Here is a 26375-nt window from a genome sequence, read left to right on the forward strand (position 1 = left end):
CATGTTTTTTTCCGAGAGACAGAGGAGAGCATGTACCCCCTCGCAAGATCCTCCTCCTGGAGAAACAGGAGGGGAGGGGGGAATCAAATGTCCGAGCCGAGGTGGAAAGCCTGGTGAGGCGAGGTTAGGTGAAATTTGATTCTTTTCACACATCGGCATGGGCGCAGCCATTACACTGGCTTCTACACGTAAAGCGGCCCGCCCTCCTGTTTTCAGGAGGGGAGGGGTTTTTTTTTTTTTTTTTTTTTTTTTCTGATCACGTGAGCGGGACTAAGCAGCAATGATAGGGCGATGGTTCTTCATTGTCCGGGTGGGTAAAAAGATGAATGAAAGTATGCTATAAAAAAGTGATTGAAACGTATTGATACGTGATCCGCACCCGACGTTTGATTAATTGATAACGTATTGATACGCGATTCGCGTCGGCTGTGTTAATTAGGTGGGTTCGCCCAGGGATCTCCGAGAATACGTCACTATTCCGACTGAGGAGTTCTTTTACGTCCTGCCGCTGGGACGGGGACAGGTCCTCCCCCGTGGGGACAGCGGCTGTGGGAGGAGGAGAGAGAGCCGTTAATAGGACAGAGGATGGCACAGGTCCGGGGGCTTTCCACTTTTTCAGGATATTCACATGGTAGATTTGTTGGCCTTTTCGCCGACCGGGCTGTTTTACTCTGTAATTCACTGGTCCTATTTTCGCTTCAATCTCATACGGTCCTCTCCATTTAGCTAGAAACTTGCATTCGCTGCTGGGCACTAAAACAAGTACTTGTTCTCCCACCTGGAATTCTCGGACACGCGCCCCTCGGTTGTAGGTGCGCGCCTGGTCTCGTTGTGCGCGCTCCATGTGCTCGCGCACCATAGGCCAAACCTTGCGGGCGCGCGCCTGCAGTTTGTCCACGTGCTCAATGACAGAGCGGTGTGGGGAGGGTTGTGTTTCCCAGGTCTCCTTGGCAACGTCTAACAGGCCTCGTGGTCTCCGCCCATACACCAATTCAAATGGTGAGAAGCCTGTAGACGCCTGGGGAACCTCTCGGATAGAAAACAAAACATACGGAATTAACTGATCCCAATCCCTCCCATCAATGTCCACCAGCCTCCGCAGCATTTTCTTTAGGGTTTGGTTGAATCGTTCGACAAGGCCGTCCGTTTGTGGGTGGTACGGTGATGTGCGAATGCGCTTCACTTTCAGCCATTTATAGAGCGTGGACATTACTCGGGACATGAAACATGTCCCTTGATCCGTTAAAATTTCGTCCGCTATGCCAACCCGGGTAAATAACATCATGAGCTCGTGTGCTACTGTTTTAGCAGTGGCCGAGCGTAGTGGGATGGCCTCGGGATAGCGGGTGGCATAATCAACTATAACCAATATGTATCGGTGCCCGCGGGCTGACTTTGGTAATGGGCCGACAATATCCATAGCCAGCCGTGCGAACGGTGTCTCAATGATGGGCAGGGGGATAAGAGGGTTGCGATAAATAGGCTTAGGAGCGGTTATTTGGCAGACTTCACAACTCTGGCAAAAATCATCTACAGCCCTCCTTATGCCAGGCCAGTAAAAGCGATCCAATATTCGATCGTATGTCTTTTGACAGCCCAAGTGGGCCCCCAACTGGTGAGAGTGTGCTATGCAGGACGCGGGTGATGTACTGCTTTGGAACCAGCAGCTGCTCTATTTCCTCGTCTCTTTTATTTTTCGTGACTCTATACAACAACCCATTGTGCACGATAAAGTAGGGATAGTTTAATGCACTCACCCCATCCTGTTTCTTCCCTTCGACGACAGATACGTGCATTCGGGCCATTTCCAAGTTCGGGTCGGACCACTGGGCCGTGGCGAATTCTCCCTGCCGGTTCGGGTGGCCAGGCTCCGCTATGGGGAACTCGGCGAACGGGTCCCCTTCTGTGTCCCCGGTCGTGCTGGGGGGTCCGTGCTCCTCCGGTGCGCTCCTCTCCTCCTCGCTGGCGGGGGTCTCACTCTGTGGCTCGTCCATAGGTGGTGGGAAGGCGGGGCATGCGGGTCGGGGATCGCTCGGGGGCCGCGCTGCGCGTCGGCGGTGCCGGCGGGACTGGCCTCGCCAGCCCGGGTTCCAGTGTCGCTCAAAGAGTGAGCAGTCGGTTCCAATCAACAGGGGGACGGGTAGGTTGGGAACTACACCTGCCTTCACCGTGGCACTGCCTTTCGTGGTCTGTACATGTATCTGGCACACCGGGTAGCGCCGCTGATCACCGTGCACGCAGTTTACTGGTATCGAGTCCCTCTCCAACGGTCCTGCGTAGTCGGCGTGGACCAGTGTGACGACACTGCCTGAGTCCAGCAGGGCCTGGCTGTCAACGCCGTTGATTTTGACCGGCATGTTGGCGTGACCACGGGAAGCGGTGCCGGTGTGGAGACAGGCTTGGGGACCGTCCGTGCTGCTGGCCGAGGGCATCAAGACGTCCGCCCTGCCTGGGCACGCCCATGAAAGGTGGTCGTCCTGACCGCATACGTAGCAGCGCCTCGGCGGTCCTCGGCCTCTATCTTGGCCGGTGGTGCGCTGTTGGGTTGGCGAGCGCCCTGAGGGGGGGCCTCGTCGTCTGTCCCGGCCGCCGCCGCGCTCCTCGCCACTCTGCTTCGGGGCCTCCGTTTTCGCTCCTCTCGTCATCTCCACTATTGTCTGGTGATTCTCTAGCAGACCTATAAGCTCGTCTACTGACGCGGGGCTGACTTGGGACGCGTATAGCCGGGCATCCGGCGGTAACCCTCTGATGCATCGATCGATGACTAGCCTGTCTACCGGCGTGAGGTCGCCGGGGCTCGTTAGCCAGCTGTGAGTCATGCGTAATAGCGCGGCTACCTGAGCGCGCGCTGGTTGTTCTGGGTGGTATGCCCAATTGTGATATCGCTGTGCTCGAGCCGGGAGGTGCAATCCTTGACGGGCGAGGATAGCGTTTTTTAATCTTTGAAAGTCCCGTGACTCGGCTAGGGATAAATCTCTCCATGCTTGCTGGGCCTCCCCAGTGAGGAACGGGGCCAGAATAGGCGGGGTAGTACGTCTGGTCGATGACGAGGCCAAGTAGGCGTGTTCTCCTTGGCCGCGCTCTGCCTCCTCCCCACTGGCTGTCTGGGCTTCTATGCTCACCTGGCGGCTGGTTGCCTAGCGACACCCCACAGTGTCCACAGTAAGCTGAATTACAAAAAGTAGTGTGTGTGTGTGTGTGTGTGTGTGTGTGTGTGTGTGTGTGTGTGTGTGATATAATGTTTATGAATGTGTAGAAATATAATAAATATATTTAAATATGTATTGTAACTACATGTAAGTATTGGAATAGATTATTGACTGATATTTAGGATTGATGGAGAAGGGGTGGGAACTATAAGCCATGCTTCTTTCTTTATGCTTTTTTTTTTTTTGTACTGTTGATATTGTGAATTATTGCTTATATATATAGCAAGAGGAACGCCACCGGCCCTCTGTCAGCAAGGGGAACGCCACCGGCACTTTGTCAGCAAGCGGAACGCCACAGGCCCGCTGTTTCAGAGCCGCTATAAACATAAGGATATTCTAATTTACGAGAGCTAAGTGTAGCTATGACTGCACGCCGCAGCCGTGCGGCTTACCTGAACTATTTCACAGGGCTTACATGTAGTGCGACCATTCACCGTTACCCCAACGTTAATCTAAAGCCAAAATGAGGAAACCACCATTACCCCGATGTAGAGGAACTCTGTAGAGGAACATCTACTGAGCCATTTAGTCACTAGCTTGTGACATGCCACCAATGAACTACCCCCAGCGACCACCGTATATGCAAGGTAATAAGATTACCATTCCTGATCAGATACAGCACTTGCATTCATTACATCCTGAATCAACAACTGAAAGCTCTTCTGATTAGATGCACATAATGATTCATGGGCAGCTGAGGACCATGGCCTGAGTTTCGGTTGGCGACTGCCGCATCAGCGTGGCAGTAGAATCAGGAGTAGCGAGGAAATGAGCTGAGAAGACCGATAGCCATGGCTTAGGCAGGGCTCACGCCACCTTACGGAGTCAAGAACGCAGCCAAAGCAGGTTTCCCAATGCAGAACTAAAAGACACAAGCAGAGACAGAGTTACTTATACTTTATCCTGACTGAATGATTAAAAGAGTAAATAGGGGATCCTAAGCACGGATCGGAAACAGAGATCATGCTGAGGGTCAAGATCAGCAGAAGAGACTTCCCACACCACACGAGCCTGATAAGCCGTTTAAAGAGAGATACCGATATTTAAAGAGAAAAGCCTTAGATCTTAATCCTAGACTATTTAGACACCCAAGTGATAGAGGCCCTTTATGAATTAACTTACATGAGCGGCATATGCTCTTCATGAGGCCTTTGAGCAATTGAATATGAGCTTAAAGAGGTTAAAATAGCTTGAGTCGTGCAGACCCGAGAACTATTCAAACCACCCTCGTCCAGAACTGGGATGAGATACACTACTATGTCCCATACAAGCAATCTATGATCATGCTGCAGAATCAGCAGCACTGCGCATGGGTGATGGTGATGGACTTACTTCTTTGCCAGATACTAGAACCATCACTTTCGGCCAACACCATGGCGGCCAACACCGGCTGAAGAAGCATTGGTGAATCTCCTGACTGAGCGACCTTAGGACGTCTGAGATTTGTGCTGAAAGAAAGCTTAGGCCAAAGAACATCTGAGGGTCATGAACCTGTTGAACAAATGAGCCGCAGATAATAGATAAAACGTATGCTTTGAGAGAAAGCAAGATATATGCCTGTCCTGTATAGCCACTTATTTTTATTATAATTATTAATATTATTAATACATGTATTACTTTATTTAACACTAAACAGCTTCTATGAGGAAGCAATGACAATGGCTACAGATAATTGACAACATTGATGCCACTAACTATGAATTTATTACTGCATTCATTTAGATTGCCATCCAATGCCATTAGTAGCAATAACTAAGATGAGCGGAAAAACAAGCCTTGCTGAGTCATGAGGCCCGGGGGCAGGAGCCCAACTCTTGATCCAGAAGTGTGAGGCGGATTGATGTACACGTACAGCCCCTGGACGTGACACTAGAATGACGCAGGGACTTACTCCATTACGACCGTTGATGCCGAGTGCCGAGGATCGGAGGAGGCACTGGGTTCCCATTTTTTCGGAGTCTTTGGTATGACCCAGCCGGTGATCGAGCCACAACCTCCCAGTCTCGGGGCAGACTCGTCTAGCCGCGAGGCCCCTGGGCTGGTACCAGAACGTGAAGGCTTACAACAAGATTAGAAGTAGCTACCAAGCAGCCACAAAGAAAATCGGCCCCATCCCTACTAACTGCAACGTTAAATAGATTAACAACAAGATATACTGGCCATCTTGCACAACTATAGACTACTTTAATGAGCACCATGAGCAAAAAGTGTTTCCAGCATTGGATCCATCGTCCTGATGATGCAGTGCTGAATGAGGTCACACAACTAACCAGGGGCGGCCGGAATCTGGAGGCTCGTTTCAAGACCAAATATGAGGCCTCCATAACCTATGACGTAATTATCCTGTTGATACGGGTGTATTGATACAATAGTTTGACTGTTCAATATTGCACGCAACCAATACTCTCGACAATGATGCAGCGACAACACCACCTCTCCTCATCCTGCTGTCCCTTCACAATAAGTGTCTCCCCTTTACCTCCCAATGCTGCACATTTTACCCATGGTTATTAACAGGAAATAAGTGTAACTTAACATTGTGGGAGAGAGTAAGGCAGCGAGTGAGCGAGAGAGAGGCCAAAGGTGGCGGGGGACACCCGCCGGTCAGTCAGCGCTCGGAGGGCCCCTGAGGGTGGAGGCCTGTTTCAGTTGAAACTGGTGAAACATAGCAAAGGCCTCCTATGCAAGTTGCAACTAACCCAACTTATGCTATATCCACTGCGGAATTATAGACATTAAACGTCATCACTGATATTTGCCTAATGCTGTTACTCAATACTATAGCGGTACTGAGCGACGTCAAATCGATTACTGATCTGAATACAAACTGGCAGACTACATTTCCCAGGCTGCACAGGGGAAAACACAACCAATAGGTTGCACAAGCACTGCGACACGGAAGCCAAGCTTGCTGCGAACATAGACATACGTCTATGGCTGCCTTCCTTCGTCCCAGGTCCTCTCACGGATAAGTGATGAATTAATGCTTAGGAGTTTCACTTTAGAGCTCCTGGCAGTGGATGTTAGTTGTGCAGAAATTAAGCAATACAGCAAGCTGCTAGCCTACCACCTTTTGAAACATCTTCAGTCCCACAAAGCAACTGCCATTACCTAATCCTACTCAAGGACTGATCGACAGAACATACAGTATGAATCTGAAACATTAAAGGTGACAATGAGCGATGGGACACACGGTGACAAGACGCTATATGTATATTGATCTGAACTTCTGACCTTAAAGAGAGTGAGGAGGGTATGCGCGTGACATCATCATCAAACCAGGAAGTTATGCGGGAACGCCTACTGAGTGGCAGAAAACTACTTCTGGCCTTGACAGCCCATGCATCCAGACAGAAAGTCCAATATGATTGCATTAAACAACGTTAAACAACGTTAAACTTACTTTGCCACTCGATTTGCCATTCACTTTCTGCATGCGCATACCCTCTATACACTGTAGTGACTAGACCGACAGCTAGATATGCTTAAAGAGGCGGACGGAGGCAGCAGTTTGTTAAGGCTTTTAACTCTTCTCCAAGACAGCTCAACCCGGATAGTGAAGCTGAGACATGATACAACGAAAAGAAAGCACTAATTAAATGATACCCATTGAGAAATATGTCCGAAAATAAACCGCTAGAAACAAATCTACAGATCTACAGCAGTAGACAGTAGGCTATGTCACTTGACATGACATTACTGCAAATGCAATGTGCAATTTTAACCTACTTTAGAATGACACTGCACATAACTGAAATGGATTTAGATGAATTAACAATAACGTATGATACTGTCCTTGAGAATTGGAAACACTTTCCAAAGCACATATAGAAAGTGATTTAAGGAATACTTTGGTAAGCAGAGTGTGACTGAAGTCTTGCTCCAAAATGAATGAAACTGCTAGGAGACACAGACAGGCAGCTGAGTTGCCAGATCTTGAGAAAGAAAGCAACCAGGTGTAGAACCATCCTGTACCAGACTAGGACTCGCCACGTGACAACTTAACTTACGATATATACCCTAATGACTACGACGACTTTGAAACAATACAGTTCATTGGACAAGGTCATTTGGATCCATGACAGAACACCAGAACCGAACAGTTGACTACAGAAAACAAGCCCAACATTGCTTATAAAAGCGGACGTGGCAACCACTGCACATGAGTTGAGGACCCATTACTGGAGGGGAGAAACACTGCACCTGGGCTGACTTGGCAAAACATTAGCAAAATGAAAACTTGGCTATGGAACACATACCATGTTACAATAGAAGCTGCAGCACTGACTGCGCATCCGGCTTAATTACCAAACGGCTATTATGAAGCTTGTTGAAACCACATAGTAGAATTCAGCAGCATTAGCAGAATCATATCAAACTCAAATGTTTGCATACAACCTGCAGGCCCTTATCACAGCAAGGACAGTAGCTGAGAAGCATAATTTAAGCAGAAGTAGCTGCACACACGGACAGCAATAGCAGCAGCAGCAACAACAACCACGAGGAACAAAAAACATCACATACAACCAGGGACCATATATGCAGAGGAAGGCAGGAAGAGCATGCAGACTGGTGAGCTTAAGTAGCCCGCCCAATTGGTCAGCTGACTGCCGCATCGGCGAATGACGTGAGGGACTTGCACACACTTGTACACCCACATAGTAATGCAGCATGTTAACCCCTTGAGTATAGTATGCGCCTTGAGCATGGCATGAACCCCCCTTGAGGTTGTCTGAATGAACTAACTGCGCAAGCTACGTCTCATATATTTTTTTTTAAATGCTTTATATTCAAAATAAAATTTAATTCCTTCTATTTTTGAATATGTATATTTGTATGTGCCTTTTATTTCAACTTATCTTTGTTAATGGTACGAGATCTATCGGAGCGGGAACTCTGGGGGGAGGGAGGGGTAAAATAGCCTAATCAATCCTTTTTGTATGCTATTTTTGACTCATATGTGAATTGAAAATATCAATAAAGAAACTTTGATTTAAAAAAAAAAGAATAATAAAAAACATTTCAATACTAGTAGTATACTGGTAGTATACTATGAGTATACTAGTTGCGACCAAAGGTCACAGTTAACTATGGAATCGTGCATTTCCCGTCAGTGTGTCGGGCACCAGTGTGTGTCGGGTCTCGTGACATCATGTGACATCATCAGGGATGGAGATGTGGAGACCCTGATGTCATAGTAAATACGACCTGCTGTCGCACATTTTGTGCGACAAACGTCTGTGGACGTCTTGGGTATTACCGCACGTGCATAGCCCAAGACGTCTGTGGACGTCTTTTTTTTATTAAAAGAAATCACAAAAATCAAAACAATTTTTTTTCTTTTTTTTAATACGTGGTGCCAAAGTTTGTGTTTTCGCCATTGAGAATGCATTTGGCGTTTAAATTAAATAACTCAGAAACTATAAAACATTTCAAAGTAAAAAGTTCCAGCATGTGTCTCCACAGTCAGCAACCATGCTCATTTTTTCTGCACAAAAAAGCCAGTTGTAGGAGTGGTTACACCACTCAAAAATGTGAATGGATTTTCTAAGTGAAAGTGATTTTTGGCAGTTTTGCGTGGGCTCTCAATGTGTTAAGTTCATGTATGGAGATCCCTGATGTTATCCCTTAGATCTCCATATATGAATATACAGTATATGTCAGAACCATCCATCCTTCCTCTTCGATGTCTCCCTTTTCACTTATACCTGTCCATTCAAATTTCAAACTCTAGACGGGATCTGCCCCATTAGTGCAGCCGCGCCCGGCAGCCGGCGAAAACTAGAGTTCTCAACAGGCCCACCTTCCTATCCATTCAAACTCTAGACGGGCCTGCCCCAAAGTTAGATACTAAAACTAGAGTTCACAACAGGCCCAAAGATTAAGGCCCGGCCCTATCTGGGCCATCATCATACCCTGTACACTCAAGACATGCTCCTTATATGGCCAGTACAGATTACAGAATTCATTCCATGTTGATCTGACCCCCCATGCCAAAGCGCCAGCGCTCGCCCAGCAGTCTGCTGTCAACGAGGCGGATGCGTGCACGCAGACGCGACCTCGCCTTAAAGGGTGAGGTCTCTTCTCGTATATTATAGTATATAGTATATAGTATATAGTATAGTAAAGTATACTAGTACTATCAGTATCTAGGTCTGTATCATGTCTTTATCATGTCAGTATGTCAGTATTGTGCACCGTCTGTATAGAAAACTGAAACTCACAGTGATCAATCTTCCATATTAGGGAGATCATCAGGCATTGACCTTGTTGATTGGCTAACGTGACACATGGGCTTTGTGGATTGGTCAAACTTTATGTGATGTTTGGGCGACAGAAACAATATGAATGGTAGGGTACACACAGTGACACTTGTTTAAGCTGCAAGACTTATGTAAAATAATTTAATCTGTAGGTAACTTCTATATCTCTTTCGCGAGAAGGCATGTTTTGCTGGACGGTGCATCAGAAGAGCAGAGCAAAGAGATACCATCATGTTTCCGTAGCAGTGGAACACAAAGTGTACTCCTTTGGAGGTGACACATTCAAGAAGGACACGGAGCAGATGGAGGTTCATGTCTTCGACACTGTGTCTTTATTGTGGAAGAAGTTACCAAAAGTAACAGCTGGAAGAGAAGATCACCTTGAGGTTCCTTCCATGCGCTACTCTTTTACAGCTGTCCTGATAGAAGATGCCGTTTACCTGTTGGGGGGATGTTGTCGGGAACAATGGAGGAATACGTACTACAATGTGCTGTACTACTACTACAATGTGCTGTATGAATTTGATGTCAACACCCACAGATGGAAGGTTTCTGGTGCTCTTCCACAGGCCAGGGCATTCCACTCAGCCTGTGTCTTGGGGACGGTGATGTATATTTATGGAGGATTCAACCAAACTGAATACTACACTGATGGCTTCTACATGTTGGAAACCACCACAATGGTGTGGTCTTTAATTAACCCTAGAGGCACTCCCCCACCTGCTTCAACCAGTCAAACTGCCACCATCATTGGGAAAAAGATGTTTGTATTTGGGGGCAATTTTGGACAGGACTGCTACAACAACATCAGTGTGTTTGACACAGAGACCAACGGCTGGCTGAGCACACTTTCTCCACAGCTTCTACCAGAAGGACGTTGTCATCATTCAGCCTTTGCCTACAATGGAGAGCTGTACATATTTGGTGGCAACAACATGAACCAGCACTTGAATGACCTGTGGAAATTCAATCCACAGACCTTCTCCTGGAAGATGCTTGAGTCCAAGAGTTTTCAATACTTTATAGACCCTTGTTGGCTTTGCATGGTGGGTAATCGTATCATCCTGTCTAGAGGAGGCAAAACTGATCACTTGTATATCTTAGATTTAAGTCCTAGTCTGAAGACAATATGCAAGCTAGCAGTTATTCAGTATGATCTGGAATGGTTGGGACTCCCACACAACATCAGGTGGGAGCTAACAGCCATGACAATCAACACTAAGAGAAACATCAGACCCGTCTGAACTGAGTGGTGCTGTTGGGTGTGACTAGTGGGTGTCTGACTAGTGGGTGTCTGACTAGTGGGTGTCGGCTCACAGCTTCCCACTCTCAGCTTCCCAAAACAACTCAGCTTCCCATCATGCACCTGTGCACAGTGTGAAGCCACTTTGTCACCTGTTGGTACCCTAAACATAAAGACATACAGACATAGATAGGGGCATAGATAGGGACGGATATTGCTGGTCATTGGAGTGGCTGCACCACTCAAAAATCACTCTTGTGTGAAGTGAGGGGCACCCATTGTGGCTGATCATCCCCAGTCATTTCCACTGACATACGGTCAAAAATGTCCTCGCTTGTCTGTTATTTGGTGTAAACCACTCTTGAGTGGTGTAAACCACTCCTACAACTGGCTTTGTTAGTTTACGTGTCTGTCCGTACCAAAAATGAGCATGGTTGCTATGGTCACCCAGTTCACACGGGTGTGATATCATTACGTCAGACATTACGTCAGACCACAGCTGATCAGTCTATATAAGACCTTACACCTCTCAGTTCACACGGGTGTGATTTTTTAACTTAAAAATCTCACCGTGGGCCTGGGCCATGGCTCAGTGGTCCAGGCACCTTGGCTGGACCACTGAGTCTGTATAGAAAAATGCTTTACACATTTCAACTCTTGTTGCAGGCAGGCGGCAGGCATATATGTGAAACGAGCACGAATGGTGGGTGAATGTTTTATCTGTACGCCACCTATAGGTGGCCCATTATGGCAAATCTTTAACAACACAGGGACCAGAATATATATAATAGCTGAATACGGTATGCTGATCTTTCTTTCTCTATTTTTTGTCTTCAGGTAGCAGTGTACCACCAATGACAGAACAAGTGTAACATATATGATACTAGTTCCATAATCTCTCCAAGAAGTCCAGGGCCATGTTTCATGATTCAAAGAACAAGCAGCGAAGCCATTAAGCCAGATTTATGCTCCATCATACCATAGTGTCATGTGCTGGAAACAGTCGATCTCGAAGCTCATAACATCGAGGATGCAGTGTGTCGTGAGCTTGTAGATCGGCTATTTCCGGTGCACAACACCATTGTACATCCATAAATGAGCCATTAGTCAGGTTGACTGACTGGATAGGCAGGATAGCGTTAGTGAAATTATCCCTTTCGCTTTAACCTCATGCCATTTTGCAGCCTATTAATACCACGGGGAGAAGTGACACTATAGCTTGTCTTTTTAACAGCATTTTAATGAATTGTTTATGCCCGGTTTAATGATGTATATTGTGGCCCTGTAATGTGCCCTAATGAAGGAGAACGAGGCGGCCTCTGCTGAAGTATTAATTTGGACTGCCTCCCCAATGATTACTCCTCAGCCAGCCACCAATAACATAACCACTGCTGCTATGTTGCTATATACCACTGTTGCAAACGTGATTCATGGATGCGTTCCGCCCTACACGGCGGCTTGATTTCTTGCTGTCATGCTCCTGTATGAGGCTGACGCATCCTGAGGGGGATCCACAGCAATTAGTTCAGCTTTTTATTTGTCTTTCAAGGGCTTAGAGACAAAGCCTGATACATCTGCTGGGGGAATATATGGATGGAAATATTGCTTTAGAATAATACATCCAATATTATAATGTAAACAAAGAATATCTGTTCTTTCTTTCTTTCTTTCTTTCTTTCTTTCTTTCTTTCTTTCTTTCTTTCTTTCTTTCTTTCTTTCTTTCTTCTTTCTTCCTTCCTTCTTTGCCTACTTCCTTCTTTTCTTTCTTCACATATCCTATTCCTCTTACTCTATGTATAAGAAAAAACCCACACATGACTGACACATGAACATACCTCGACAAACATCTCAGCACCTTGGTGGTGTGGTAATAGTCCTCTCTCCACTGAGACACATGCCTGCAGAGCACACTGTGGTCTGTCTCCACCAAGTTCCCCTCTAGACTGGGACTAGACAGGTCTCAGATCTGCCGAAGAGAGGACTCACCATGATACCCATCATTATGTGGCTTGGTATTCCTTCTCTGGTTTCTCGGCTTGGAGTCTAATAATGGAGACAGCCCTTGTCACTCCTCTCAGCGGTTCATCTAAAGCTTTTTTTGAGCTATATAAAACTGTCAGGCCTGGGTGTCCCAAAGCCATCTCAGTACTGTAGTCCAAGAGCAGTCTAGGCAGGTTTTTTTTTGTGTATTACAGTAATTATATTCAACTCAATAATAGTAAGATTTCCGCTTAGTTTGCTTTGAATTGGAATTGGAGAATAAGGCAAAATGACAGTGGACATCATAGTGGTCTGTAAAGAAAACATATGTATAGTGAATAAATACTTTTGCTCACCCATTATCTATCTATCTATCGATCTACATTGCCCCATAACAGTGCCTGTCACTCATCTTTATCTAACTGCAAAGATAAGGTGAAAATAATGCACTTTATATGACCTTGTTCCGTTGAAATGTATAGGATATATGGACATTCTTTATAACTATTTCATGAAAACGGGCTATGTCAGTTGTTACAAATGAATTAATTCGTATAGCCTACACTGAAAAGCCATTGAACGTTTTCTTATCGTAAACTATAACATTACATCTAGATCTTCTTAAAAAGCTAACCAATGTGTTCTATTGTTGACCATCATCTACATTGCCGAGTATAATTGCCAAATCTATCCACTGCAATTATTTGACATTAGTTACTAGTAACATCTACAAGCTCACAACACGTAGCATCGGATCAGCTATATTTTTAAGTTGCACATTTTTTAAATGTTTTAGTATACTTTTACTGAATATATCTTTGTGGTATTGTCACTTTTACTTGTGTAATCAGAGTACTTCTTGCACCACTGATGGGGTTGCTAACATAATCTACAGGAGGAGAAGTCATATATATGGCCTTGCTGAGGGATGAGCATGTTTCACAAACAGGCCGAGCAATTAGCCTGAATAATTATGCGCTGAGGGGGAGACACGATTCGCCCCACCGATCAGCAAAGTTCACGCAAAGTTATAATTAAACAATAACTCGTTTACAAATGAACGCACACAGGCATTTGTGTACTTAAGTGCGCATAGTGTAATTAGCTGTGATGCGTCTGAGTGAGATTGAAGAACAACAATGTCAAACTGTGGAATTATGTTCAGCTTGTGAGGCTGTGTATCTCTGTTATCCCTCCACAAGAGAAAGAATAAAGGGGGGGGGTGTAGCCTGTGTGTGTGTGTGCGTGCGTGCGTGCGTGCGTGCGTGCGTGAGTGAGTGAGTGAGTGATGCCAATACCTTTGAGTGAGTGAGTGAGTGAGTGAGTGAGTGAGTGAGTGAGAGAGTGAACAATAACTTTAATTAGTCATGCCACCCATGCAAAATATCCTATATAATCGCACAACACCCATTTACAGTGTTTTCATACAGACAGGGTCATGGGCTATAGTTTCGTTGTACATTAACGTTCTAATTTGACTTTCAAATTGGGCTACAATATCATAAGGGCAAGTATGATGTGCCACATGTCCATGGAGCTCTCTGGCTGTTGATTTAACCACTATATAGAACCTCAGTCTCCAGCATCCATGAGGTTAACATTATAGCCAAAAATACAAGTTCTAACTGAAATGTAATCTGCTCATGTTTTACTTATTTTTCTTCACTTACTACTTTACTTGTTCATCAATTCCAATGTCACTTGTTTATTCTGTATCCTGTATGAATTCTCTCACCAAGGAACTAAATTATTTTCGCTCCTATGCCACCAAAATGTGGAACGCCCTACCAACAGTCATTAAGACATGCAAATCCCTTGACTCCTTCAAAACCGCTCTCAAAGGGCACCTAAATATGGCTACAATTCGAAACTGGCCCCCGTAAAATTCACCCATCCCCCTCACTGTACATGTTTATTTTCCCTTTTTACCTCCTCTATGATGATTTCCTATTTTTGGAATGTCTCTAATGTTCTGATGAATTGAAAATGTTGGACCAAGTGTAATGCTTTATGGTGTCGTCCACAGTTTTGCATTAAGTTGTGCTTGAAATGTACTGTAATTCTCCTGCTAATAAATACTTCAATCAATCAATCAATCAATCAATCAATCAAAAAACCTGATTATCCTGACCTGAAAACGAAGGCTACTATGTTCTGTTTACTAAAGACCTGGAGAGAAGGAATGACCCCTGGGTCCTGTTACTGAACGGAATAAAGCTATCTAACACGTATTTTGACAGAAAATATATCACTTTCTCTTCTAATCCCTGTGTTGCAAATTGTTGGTTATTGCCGCGCCGCATGGACATTGTTGCTATACTATTACCATATGCCTGCTTGCTCAGGGGATACATTTTAATCTTGACCTTTAGGTAAAAATTCGTCTCAGAGCCTGTGTATAGGTGAGACATGACCTTTGACACAATCTAAATGTCTCAATAGAAGAGCAGGCAGCAGGGAGACAGTTTATGTATTTAAAAATCACACCTGTGTGATGTGAGGGGCGCTCTTATCATCATACATCATCATACATCATCTCATTCTGGCCAATCACAATTTGCGTCCTCACTTTTCCGTCTTCACTTTTATCTTCAATATGTCGCTAAGGGGTGATCAGCCAATCACAAGCCAATGTTTGTGTTTACACAAACCCGGTAAAATGGGCATAGGAGGGACTAGCACCCCTCAAAAGACTGTTTCATAACTTTAAGCCTAGGGTCAAATGTTCCTCATTTTGCTGGGAACCAGCTTGGATCTTTACAGGCCTACTTTTATTCTCAAGGTCCAACTGACTGAATCACCTGGCTAATTAATTTTAAGTGTGCTGGATAGGGAAATGGGGGGATGGATGAATGGGGGAGAAGAGAAGATAATCTGATTGTGAGCTCACCTGATATCCTCAGACAGCCTGTAAAAGACACTTCAAAGGCTCCAGTTTGACACCGAGATCCCGCGCCAACTCTGTGATGTTCTGAGCCCGTGCTGACTGCTGACAGAAGAATGTGACGTCACATGCAGCCTGCTGTCTCTTGGGCTTGAACAGAAGACTTTTTATACAACCGAACCACCACAAATCTTCAGTGGTGGAATCAGAAGCTATTCAGTTCTCTTTTTTAAGTAAAAGCATGCACAAAATATATATATGTATATATATATATATATATATATATATATATATGTATATATATGTCAAAATATATGTCAACAGATCTAAGCTCGCTTGTTGCGATGTCGCGCATTGTGAGCTTGTAGATCGACTATTTTCATATATATATATATAACTTAATTATAATCTAAATCTGAAAAGTAAAAGCAGTGAAATATTTATATACGTTAATAGTGGAGTAAAAAGTTCAAAAATAAATTTGTGAGATGCTGATACGCCACATGTGGAGTAGAAGTTTAAATATATATTAAAAAAAATGTAAATACTCGAGTATAGTCTATTATATGTACCTCAACATTGTACTTGAGTATCGTTGTAAATGTACTTAGCTAGGCCTATACTTTCCACTGCAAGTCTTTGCTGAGGATAAGCCTATATGGAGTTGTTGGCATACATATATATGGTAGCACATATAGACTCAGCTTCCAGTTGCACAATATTAGTGATGAATTAAATCTCAGTTGTTGTCAAAGATCAAGTCGCTACCATCAGGACATGATGTCATTATGCAGGGTTGTGGGTATTGTAAGATGATATAGGTCTAAAAGCGTGTTAAATGGGTTGTATATCCTTTAGAATGTAGACAACCCAATGCTACAATTTGATTGTAACCGTCGCAGAATATAACTTTCTTCAAATCAACCAAAACCAGGCCGAGTGAGGCAGGCAGGATATAGTAAAATGACGTATAAGTAGCTACTGGTAGTCCTAAACTACAAGGAAGCCTGTCACAGGACTCCTGCTAATCATGGTCTCGCTAGATGGCGCTAGAGCACCAGCGACCAGCCACAGCCGAACTCGGCCACAGGCAGCAGTGTTTTCTCTGAGTCTGTCGAATCATTGTATTTCGATTCGATTCATCCAAATAAAAAGGAAGGTGTAATTAATTGCATCTGGTATAGTGAGCGAATGAAGGGCACAATACAAGAGCATTATAGGCCTCCTTTCTTTTTTTTGTTTAGGCTATCATCATAGAATCATAGATGTTCCAAAATCTTCTTGGAGGATGGGAGAGACAGGGTATTCCATGCCAAACGTCGAAATAGCAGGCCAAACGGTCTTGTTAGGGAATGGGGATGCAAGCAGCAGTGCAATTCGATGTGGAGAATACCCCTTTTCCTCTCTCTCACTCTCTCTCTCTCTAACAACCCCAGCACCCCCATGATGAATTGATATGCAATTATAATCCTGACAGCAATATAAAAAAACGTGTGATCTACGTATAGGCTACTCTTGTGGTTCCTATTACACTGGGCGATTAATAGGAGTGCAATGAAAATAATATACAGAAAGCAAAGAGGCTATAGGCTACTGATCATTTGGAAAAAAGGTGTGGACAAATTAGCCTATATTGCTTTCGGGGGGTTCATGCCAAATTCATCAGCTGGTGTGAATTACTCACTCCGGAGAGAGCATGGATGGATGGAGGGCCAAGCCATGCAGTCTGAAACCGGGGAACGACTTTTCTCTGTGGCAGGCCTATCGATGTCGAGCCTCATTTATATTCCCATCGCATCACGGTATCGTGCGTCGAAAATAATAGCATAAAAGCAGACCTACAAGCTCACAACTCGTCGCGTTCGCGACGAGTTGTGAGCTTGTAGGTCTGCTATTATGGATCGGGCTTTCAGTGACACAATAGACAGGGTTTCCCTTTCCCTATAGTGTTCAGAGAGGCGCTCCTTGGCCGTGCAGCAATAGGGATAATATCACTTTCAGCTCATCAATATCATTTCACACATCCTCCTCTGCCGAAACATTGACAACGGGGCGTCGATGGCAACTGGGTGTCGATTAGAAATATAGATAAGAGATGTGTCCGATAATACACATATTATTACAACACTTTAGGCCCACACATTTGAAGGTTACACTCACTGACAGAAAAAATGAATACAAATACAAACCACAATGCCGGCAACCCTATTGGGCTGCTGGTGACAATTCGGCCTGATAGGCATCACATATTTCTATAGCTCTTTATTTCCTGTTTGTGGTGGATGTGTAGGCCTACAGCAACATCCTCACTGTTTTACACCCATTTTATTTCCTTTTATTATTATTTGTATTTTTTTCGTGTAGTTATAGTTAGGCCTACATTAGACCTTCTCACAATTTCACAAATTGGCTAACAAACGAGGATGAAATAAGAGGTGATATATGCTGTCTAATCTTTCAATTGGTTGTTAACCTAACCCTTAATTGCATGGTTTTGGGGGTGAGAATAAATGTGTGATAGAACAGGAGGATATAGCCTTCATCCCAGTTATGCACATGGGCCCAAATTGAACACATTTTAAGCCCACTCGTATAGCGGTATATATAGTGTGCAAGGGCCTGTTTAAAATACAGCCCAGTGGACCAACAGACGGCTTTAGTTGAACTCACGTCCGTCCGGGGTAAGATTTATTGACCTTCACCGAAACGTGCACATGCTCTGAGGTTTAAGAGCTCCATCCAGCGCGGTCCTAGTGACCCGGGTAATGGACAAGCATTGACAAAATCCTTCAAGCTGTTGTCTTTTCGACGTCGTGAGCCATAAAACTGCACTCTCCCCCGCCGGGGGAAACAGGTCATTGGTGCATTTGACAACACTAAACATGATTATTGTTGGCAACGAGCAGAGAATATAAACTCTAACTATGTGGAACCTATTTTCTGAAATGTCGCACTCCAAAGGACAAAGGCCCCATAGCCCTTTATATGTTTTAATTCCTCAGCCATGAGCTCAGACTCAGCCATTTTACATTACACCACCATTTCATTAAAAAAATATGGCTATCCTTTAGGTATAAACAATAATATTAGTATTTTTGTGTGTCAATTGAACATTTTTGGTTTTTGCTGAATAAAATACGTATAGCCTCGACATTGAAAAAAAGCTTTTTAATATCAACCCCATTATTTAAAAATGTGCAAGTCATTTTGTTCATGTGTCAAGTGATGAAATGCCCTAAACATAAGGCCTATTTCTATCACCTCTGCGCGCGTTATCTATACTACCCCAAATTCATCCAGTGAATATGACATAGCCTAGAACCAAAACAAACTCATTGACAAAAAAGGAAACAAATAAAAACAAAACCAGGAAAACATAGCTTCGAATTGCTTTACATCTCACAAGTCCAATTCCAGCGAGTTTAACATGTGACAAATTTATTAAAGCTACCGAGTGTCGAGTGAGGAGGGAATATACCGTGCCATCGTGTCGGCTTCTCATTTTATGCACTATCGAAGGAAATAGTAGGAAAGCTTCTCCCAAACAAGAAGTTATGTGTCGGCGTCCCTGGATGTCAATTTGCATAAAACAAAAACAAAGCTATACGAAGAACAAGCTGGTTATCAGGAGAAAAAAAAAAGATGTATATACATTTAGCTGAGAAGGTACAGGCTATGGCAATCCCACTGAAATAAAAAATATGTCTCTCCATCCCAGTATCCCACACACACGCGCCTTCTCGATGCAATGTAGGCCTATATATATCGTACTTTGTGTCATCTATAAAAGTCATCATAGAATAAATTACACTTTCATTAACAAAAAAAAACAAAATTATAATAAAAATCTATGAACAATTCCCCAATAAAGCAATCACAGACGAAGATGAATTAAAATAAAATGGCTGAAATGCATGGCAAGGATCACAAATAATAATAATAATAATAATAATAATAATAATAATAATAATAATAATAATAATAATAATAATAATAATAATAATAATAATAATAATCAACTCGGTCATAATAGGCTAATAATAGCAGTTATTTTTGATCATATGCTATAATGTTTGGATGGTCACATTACAGAGAATATGGCTCTCCTTTCATATCAATCTGTATCTGATTAATTGATCTGATTCGTTTGTGGACAATCGTTTAAAACTATACCATCGAATGATTTGAATTCAGCTCTTAAAGCACAAAGCCTGCAGGGCTAATATTCTGATTGAAAACAAATGTATATGCCATGAGGGAGACAATACATTATAGGCTATTATAGGTAAAGCAATTTCAGTTTGATTCCACATCGATGAAAGGCCTTAAAATCCAAACCGAAATAACCACACGGAAATATAACACTGCAAACAAGCGGTACTTTCAGCGACAAATAAAACATTAAATATCGTAGAAATAGGTAGTAAGCTATTGAATAAAATTGGGTAAAAAAAAAAGAAAAAAAAAGAAAAGCAAAACAAAAACAAAACAAAACCTGTAATGTTTTGAAAACATCAAAAAGTGCCCCAGTGGAAAAAACAAAACAAGGAAAAGAAGCCATGACTCTTATAAAGTTATACAATATTTACAAAAGTTGGACCACGATGTTTGTGTGAGAGTTGGTGACATGTCATGTAGAAGGCCTATATAGCCGATAATAGCCCCGTCCAGGACAAAGAACAAAAAGTGCCAGATTTCCCATCGCCACACGAAGCCCTTCCGTTGACCTCCCTCATGCTGCCTTGCCCTGCCCTGCCCTGCCTTGCTGCCTGCCTGGCCGACTGGCGTGATGCGATGCGGGGAATGCATGGTGCTGCGTGTATAGTGTGTGTGTGTGTGCGTCCAAAATAATATAGCTCGGGGAAAACACCCCATATAAAAGCCAAGTAATATTAGTTAACCACTTGAACCCAATCATATTGGTAGGGGGGGCACCCCCCCCCCCCCCCCCAAAAAAAAACAACAACAACACAACAACAAACAAACAAACAAACAAAACAAAAAGAAAAATAGCCGATCTACATGCTCACACATGTGTTGTGAGCTATAAGCTTGTTGTGAGGTTGCTATTTTTGGCTGTAAGAGATTTGGTGTAGCCTACAAAGAAAAACAAAAGCGGTCCAACAGTTGCAACTCAGGTCCGTTTCAATGAGAATAGAGCTAGGGTTGAAGTGGTTAAAGAGTATAACATTTAAGCTGCTTCAAGGCGACGTAATAATAATAATAATAGTAGGCCTAATAATAGGCCTAATAATAGGCCTAATAATAACAATAATAATCAGCGTTTGTTTTGATAACTAAATACTGCAATTTATAATCGAAGAAATGGAATGAATAACCATTGCATGGCCTGCAGTATAGTATAGTATAGCCGATCAGGCTGCCAGTGCAACTGCTTTTCAATGCAAGGCTGCACGGGGGCTTGTAGACATGAGTGACAGGTGCATCCAACCCCCTCACATCGCTCAGGCGTTGCTCAAAACCTCGGCTTGCTTGACTGACTGGGATTTCAGTTTACTGCTGTTTTTTTGTGTGTTTATAGTCTGCTCCAAATGCAGCTCTGGTGACTTTTCTGTTGGACGCACAGCACACTGTTGTTGTTGTTGTAGCTACAAATCAATACCATAATTATACTAATTATAATAATAATAATAATCACGCGGGTGAAATGTGTATTGTATACAATAGGCTATATAAAAAACCGTGAATGTGTAAACCATTCAGCTCAGAATCTCGAAGCTAGTTTTTAAACCAGAATTCCCTTTTTTTGTCAAGTGTTTTTCCACACAATAGGGCTACACCTTGAAACTGCGTCGACTCGAGTCACAGTGCTAGGCATAATCCTCGAGGAACACGCTATTGTATGCTCCTTTTTAGCTCTTGGAGAAGAAAATGTTATTTTCCCTCGGCGCGGTTATAATTCGACCTTTGAAATATATTCAATGCAGATGTTGTAGTATAAGTACTCACTGCCATCTATTATTATTATTATTATTATTATTATTATTATTATACATAAAACACCCACTATATCATTCATAGTCCAGTGATTTATATATAACATTAAGGATAAATAAAAAATAAAATGTCAAATAACGAAGAAGTAAGTCTGTTTTTAATAGGCTATTGTTCATTGGACCGGCGTTTGGACTCCGTGGTGTGGCGGCGTGTCCCCGTACACATCCTCGGTCCCCGGGAGGGGTCCTCCGGGAGGTGTCATTCGTTTCTCTTTCTGTCTCCTGTTACAAAACCAAACCCGCACCACCTCTTTCTCCAGCTGTAGACTGTCCGCCAGGGAAGTAATTTCCGCCGCCGCCGGTTTTGGGCACTTCAAAAAATGGCTCTCCAAAGCCCCCTTTACGCTCACCTCTATCGAGGTCCGTTTTTTCCGTTTCCTCCCCTGCGCCGCGATCTTGTCCAAGCTCGTCGGACTGCCCGAGGTCGAGTCCGCCTCCTCCAACCACTTGTTCAACAAAGGCTTGAGCTTGCACATGTTTTTGAAGCTGAGCTGCAGGGCCTCGAACCTGCAAATCGTGGTCTGGGAAAACACATTTCCATACAGCGTCCCCAGGGCGAGTCCCACGTCCGCCTGCGTGAAGCCCAGTTTGATCCGCCGCTGCTTGAACTGCTTGGCGAACTGCTCCAGATCGTCCGAGGTCGGCGTATCCTCGTCCGAGTGGTCGTGATGGCTCTGCTGGTGGCTCTGCTGGTGCTGCTGCTGCTGGGACGCCGGGATGCCGTGGTCGCTGAGATGCGGGCTGTGGTGGTCCTGTTCGTGGCTTTCCCGTAGGTTGTGGTGGTGCATCCCTCCCTGTCCGCCGCCCGGGATCAGGCCGTTGACGACGCCGAACCCCGACTGCGAGTAAATAAGGCTTTGGCCGTTCGAGGTCGCCATGCTCGGTATGTGCGCCGCCACCGCGCTGCTGGTCCTCCACGCGCGCGCGTCGTGGTGATTCGCGTGCGACTGGTGCACCAGGTGCGGTGGCCGCGGCTGGTGCTGCTGCTGCTGGAGACTGCTGGAGTTGTGCATGTCGACGTCCCTGGCGCTGCCCTGCTGCTGCACCGCGGGCTTGATGTCCTGCTCGCCGCCGAGCGGGCTGGTGGACCACGGCGCGCCCTCGCCGTGCGACAGCGCCGTGATCCACTGGTGCGCGTGGCTGAGCGGGTGACTGTTGCTCTGCAACGAGTAGTCACTCTGCAACAGGGTCTGCGCCTCCCTGTACGCCGTGGCTTGCTGCATGCTCCCGGGCTCCGAGTGCACAATGGATGCGCTGGAGGTGAGGATATTGTAATGATTAGACGCTGTGGTCGCCATGACTCTCGGAGCCGGACTGATCGCTCTTATTAAAGGAACCTTGCATTTGACAGTTACTCTTTTGCCCACAGGCGTCTCCCAGGCTCTCTGCCAAGTGTGGACGCAGAAAGCAAGCGCACCTGGACTCCGCCTGCCCCCGCCGCCCATTGGACAGGACCGACTGATGGACGTGGGTTGCCAGGGGCAACGGCGCGCCGATTGGCTGCGGAGGAATCGCAACAAACACTACCCTTTCTCGCTGGGAGAAGTGCGAGTTCTGCGGCACCTCGTGAAACGTGAGAGACGGAGTGCGGCATGGCATGCATGGAGAAACCAAGGAGAGGAAGGAAGGGGGATCAGTACTACTACTACTACTACTACTGGCTGAGACATCCTCACTGGAGCTAACTGTAAGATAGTGTTGATTTACTTTGATCAAATATATCAGAACAGAACTACTTCTAGAAGTTTAGGTTAAGAAGGAGACAGGACAGATGTTTGCAGTTATCTTAATAGGCATAGACTTTGAAGGCGAAATTGTTATTGGTTGTATTTGCCTTGAATATTATATTATTTATCATATTAAGTGTGTTTAATGTATTATCACCATTAAGCCAAAAACAATGTTTCAGTATAGCTCCTATATATGGACTATATATAAGTTTGCTTAGACCATTTTTTTGTGTTGATTTCTTTGTAAGTTATATGAAAGAGAAATATACATTTTGGTCTGTTTATCTGTTGCAAATGAAGTTGCATTTTATAAAGGAAATATCCTCAATTTAAAATGACACCTAATGTTTATATTGCATAATATGGATTGCAATTAAAAGTAATGACAACATGTAAGAACTTTGCGTCCAAATTGTTTATTTTTTTAATGCAAAGAAAGGTTGTGAAATGTGGAGTGAAATCCTTCCGAGATATATATATATATATATATATATAGTCTAAAAGTTGTGTGGGTTGCATGCATGGAAATAGACAGGCCTATAGCTGGAATGAGCTGTTATCCCTGCTATGGTGTGATTTACCATATAGGCCCTACAGTTATATATACTCTCTGACTCATGATATATGATTCAGATGATCAGTAATCCATAAGGTTACATTTGCATCGACTCGTAGCAATCAAGCATGCAGGGAATCCTATAAAGCCTATATTTCATTTGGTATTTATACAACATGATGCATGGAGCTGCACCCATACAACCGAAATGAGACAATTGTGTTTGTAATAACACACGATAATAAGATATATAATAGACGCCCCTCAGATTAGCTAAATGTTGTATAGGCTATATGCTACTGAGAGCACCATGCTTTAATTCAGTGTGTAATATGAATGTTTTTATTATTATTAGTAGTAGTATTATCAATATAAACGAATCAGTCTATCTATCTATCTATCTATCTATCTATCTATCTATCTATCTATCTATCTATCTATCAATCATACTAACCACATTGTGGAAGCTTGCTTTAACTCTGTAGTTAACACCTGGTTCTGTCACCTGATACAGAAATCCATAATTCCTGTAGGCCTATAGGCCTAGGCTATAACACTACATGGCAGGCCTTATAGCCTGTTGGACCGTTCAGCTAATATGTAGCCTAATTCTATAGTGTGTGTGTGTGTGTGTGTGTGTGTGTGTGTGTGTGTGTGTGTGTGTGTGTGTGTGTGTGTGTGTGTGTGTGTGTGTGTGTGTGTGTGTGTGTGTGTGTGTGTGTGTGTGTGTGTGTGTGTGTGTGTGTGTGTGCGTGTATATCAACTTGTAATTGCCAAAAGTAAACAAACCCATCTCCCATGGCGTCGATAATGACGTCCACCCCTCAAGCTCAAACCGAGGCCACGAGCTCTGCATGGAAGTGAATCTTCTGCATGCATGTTGGGGCTGACTCTGACTGACTCATGATGATGGGTGCGAGGCGAGCGGTTCTAATATCTGCTATATGGTAAAGTGTGGGGGACGAACAGAAAAGAGCAGGCGCGGATTAAAGTCAACCTCACGCCCACAGCGTGGTGTGTGTGGACGGCATGGAGCGCAGGTGTCCGCCCGTCCCAGCTGCTGCCCTATAGCCCTCTCTGTGCAGTGCAGGCCCGGGGATAGATAGGATAGGCGGACATTGTCCGGGGAGTGGATGGACATTCCTGGCCAGACACTGCCGGTTGCCATAGGGAGAGAGGTAAATGAAACAACGGCGGTCACGTCAGAGCTACTTTCGCCCCCCCGTTCTTGAATATCTAAAAGCCCTATTTAAAGAGGCCCTCTGCTGTGGGACAAAGGGCTTTCGGAGGGGATAAAGAGGGAGCATTAAGCATATATAGGGGACGGCGAGGGAGAGAGAGAGAGAGAGAGAGAGAGAGAGAGAGAGAGAGGGGTGGGGCGTGAGGGGTGGGGGGGTGTCAGGAGAACAGCCTAGAAAGGTGGTGCGCGTTGTTTGTGTGTGTGTGTGTGTGTGTGTGTGTGTGTGTGTGTGTGTGTGTGTGTGTGTGAGAGAGAGAGAGAGAGAGAGAGAGAGAGAGAGAGCGTCCTCAAGTGATCGACAGACTTTGGAGGGTATTCTCTACAGAGTAGGCCTAGAGTCTACAGGGCCTATATTCGTTAGAGATAAACAAGATACACACATTATATGATATACTGACAATAGACTATTAAGAGTATAGGCTACCAGGCAAAAAAAAGAACTGCAATTTCCAAACATAATTGATCGATAGGCTAATCAAAGTATATATAGGCCTAACGCCTATGACATTTTGTGAATGTGTAGGCCTATATATAGGCCTATAGCAAAAAGAAAACACTATTGGCAAGATATATTCACTATATAAGGCCTATACACTCTCACACTGCATTATTAGCGAATATTAAGACCTAATGCATTCAAATGTCTCATCGTGTATGCCTAATGTTAGTGAATAGATTGATACCTTGAGTAACGCAGGCCCATTGATTAAGCATGCATGGACCAGTGTGTTGATCACTCATTTTAAATAGCCTATATACAAGTCATATCTAAATAAATTAAGTGAATGTAAATTTAGTATAGGCTATTAGGGCTTTCTCTCAAATCACAGGAAATCTAGTTAATTCTTTAATATTAATTAATTCAGATTTGTGACTCAAATGAGCACGTGAACACATCACAGCCACGAGGATTAAGCCACACGAGAGAAAAGTTTCAAGGCACGGCTCAGTAATTCATTCTCGTAATGTTGAACATCATTGTGGTGTAACATTGGAATCACCCAAATCAAAAGAACATTGCGGTAATTAGGCTGTAATTTAAGGAATTACCACGTCGCCACACAGGCTTAAATAGTCGTGTTGGGAGAAACGCAAAGCACATTATTTTAATGGTGTAATATGCAAACTATGGGTCGTTCAATTACATGGCTTAACAACGCATAAATGATGCGAGTCTTGTTATTTGGACTGCAGGGTCCATGCACGGTATAATTCATTCAGAGAGGCCAGTGTGTGCTTCTTCCTCTTACAGT

At 44.1% G+C, this 26375-nt stretch overlaps 1 protein-coding gene across 1 annotated transcript; it reads right to left on the bottom strand.

Moving 5' to 3' along the window:
• Window positions 1-21709: 21709 nt before the first annotated feature.
• On the bottom strand, window positions 21710-23041 carry pou3f2b (POU class 3 homeobox 2b; the record flags this gene model as incomplete). Its single annotated transcript, XM_079502727.1, has 1 exon — window positions 21710-23041. One exon carries the CDS (start codon window positions 23039-23041, stop codon window positions 21710-21712), a length of 1332 nt encoding a protein of 443 aa, XP_079358853.1.
• Between the last annotated feature and the right edge of the window lie 3334 nt (window positions 23042-26375).

Source organism: Electrona antarctica (genome assembly GCF_951216825.1).
Source record: "Electrona antarctica genome assembly, chromosome: 6".
In the NCBI taxonomy this organism is placed as follows: domain Eukaryota; kingdom Metazoa; phylum Chordata; class Actinopteri; order Myctophiformes; family Myctophidae; genus Electrona; species Electrona antarctica.